The sequence below is a fragment of the Bactrocera latifrons genome, unplaced genomic scaffold (assembly GCF_001853355.1).
Source record: "Bactrocera latifrons isolate USDA-ARS-PBARC rearing strain unplaced genomic scaffold, ASM185335v1 scaffold_657, whole genome shotgun sequence".
Taxonomy (NCBI): domain Eukaryota; kingdom Metazoa; phylum Arthropoda; class Insecta; order Diptera; family Tephritidae; genus Bactrocera; species Bactrocera latifrons.
In genome coordinates this window covers 5,745-7,224 of record NW_017537331.1, presented here as the reverse complement: position 1 = coordinate 7,224, position 1,480 = coordinate 5,745, and the positions used below count along the sequence as shown (strand labels likewise).

General features: G+C 58.6%; 1 protein-coding gene across 1 annotated transcript; it reads right to left on the bottom strand.

Moving 5' to 3' along the window:
• Positions 1-110: 110 nt before the first annotated feature.
• Positions 111-227, bottom strand: LOC108975487 (the record flags this gene model as incomplete). Its single annotated transcript, XM_018943985.1, is given in 1 exon segment — positions 111-227. A coding segment is annotated over 1 exon segment (96 nt), but the record flags the coding sequence as incomplete, so codon positions are not given.
• Positions 228-1,480: the final 1,253 nt, after the last annotated feature.

The following is a 1,480-nucleotide window of genomic DNA, read 5'->3' as shown; positions in this document are numbered from 1 at the left end:
ACTGTCGGTTTGTCCGCATCTTTGTTCTGGAGAGTTGCTGGCGTTGCTGCTCCCTTGCTCCCGGTGGCTGCAGGCCTGTTGGGCCGTATGACCACCGTGCTGAACCTRYMGTACAGGCGGAAGCTCGCTGCCCGGACGTACCTGTACGACTCATCGTCGATGAACAGGTTGAGTCTCCATCCTCTCATACCTCCGATCTCCTCCATTTTTGCTCACGACGCGCCAGGACGAGATGCTGAGTACCCGGTTCTGGTTTTTCACCAGCGCCAAGACGAACTCATAGGGCTTGTCCCCGCACCGAGGGGGGAACATTGTCATGCTGTGCATGATTGGCAAATCTTCCGCCCTCTTCGCGCAAAGGACAGGACCCTTCCAGCCTCCGAGCGTTGGAGCGTACTCCTTCAGCCAGTCAGCGGACGCCTTATCCACGCAGTCTACCTGCAGCATTCCTCCTCTAAACTCCACTCCCAGGAAGGACGCCGCATAGTCCTCCCCTCTGAACACCTCCTCCGTGAGGAGATCCTGGAGCACCGTGAGCTCCTCCGGTGTAAGCGACTCCACCGGGTAGCTGAGAGGCAGTACAGCCATGCGAATGCCTTTTACAGCGTCCGCATCACGGAGGTTCCGCAGGTACCACTTCATAGTGGAACCTTTCCTGCGTGGATCATCGCATCCACCGGGTTGACCGGCTTCTGGAAGGGGTCGTTGCCCACCTCTTCCGCGCCTTCCCCTTTTCCTCTTACGACCACCACCGGGCCCTGCCCGATGAGACTCACCTGAGTCCGACCCGCTACACCTTTCGGCGGGGGTCTTGGTGGCACTTGTTGTTGCTGTGGCTGCACCCGGCGTTCCCCCAGGCGAGCGCCGCTGCAGGAGGGCACATCGTCATCCTCCCTAGCGTGCTCCTCAAACAGCGCCCGTTCTTCTGGCGAGAGAGCGTCGAGGAAGCTAAATTTCCGTCTAGCTCCCTGACCCCCTTTGACTGCCGCTGCACCGATGTCCCTTTCGTTGTCCGAGTCCGTTTTCCGAAGTTGTCGCCTAGTGTCTAAATCCGAGTTTGTGTTGTTGTTTTTGTTCTTGTTCATCTTGTTTTTACGACCTTTGGCTCAACGGGGTGAGCTGTCGGGTCTATCAATTTATATGGGAAACTAGAGGGTCCGCCACGCCAGAGCCCCATGGCGCGGTAAGGCCACAGTTACTCCCTAATTCGGCCCGGTGTTGCGGAGGCTCCGTTAGAATACAGCCGAATTTAACCTCCCGGCTGCAACTCATCCAGTGGGCACGGGAGTCGCATAACGCCCTGGATTAGGAGGTGGTAGCTCTTGGTTAGCGCACGCATGCGGCACCCGTCACCCCGCATGGTCAGTGCTCACCAGCACCAGCCGCATAGGTTGGGGTGCGCCGAGTATGCCTTGCGCCTAAGCCCCTGCACCGCGACAAGGTGCCTACCATTCGCAGAGGTTCCACTTACCCGAGTTAT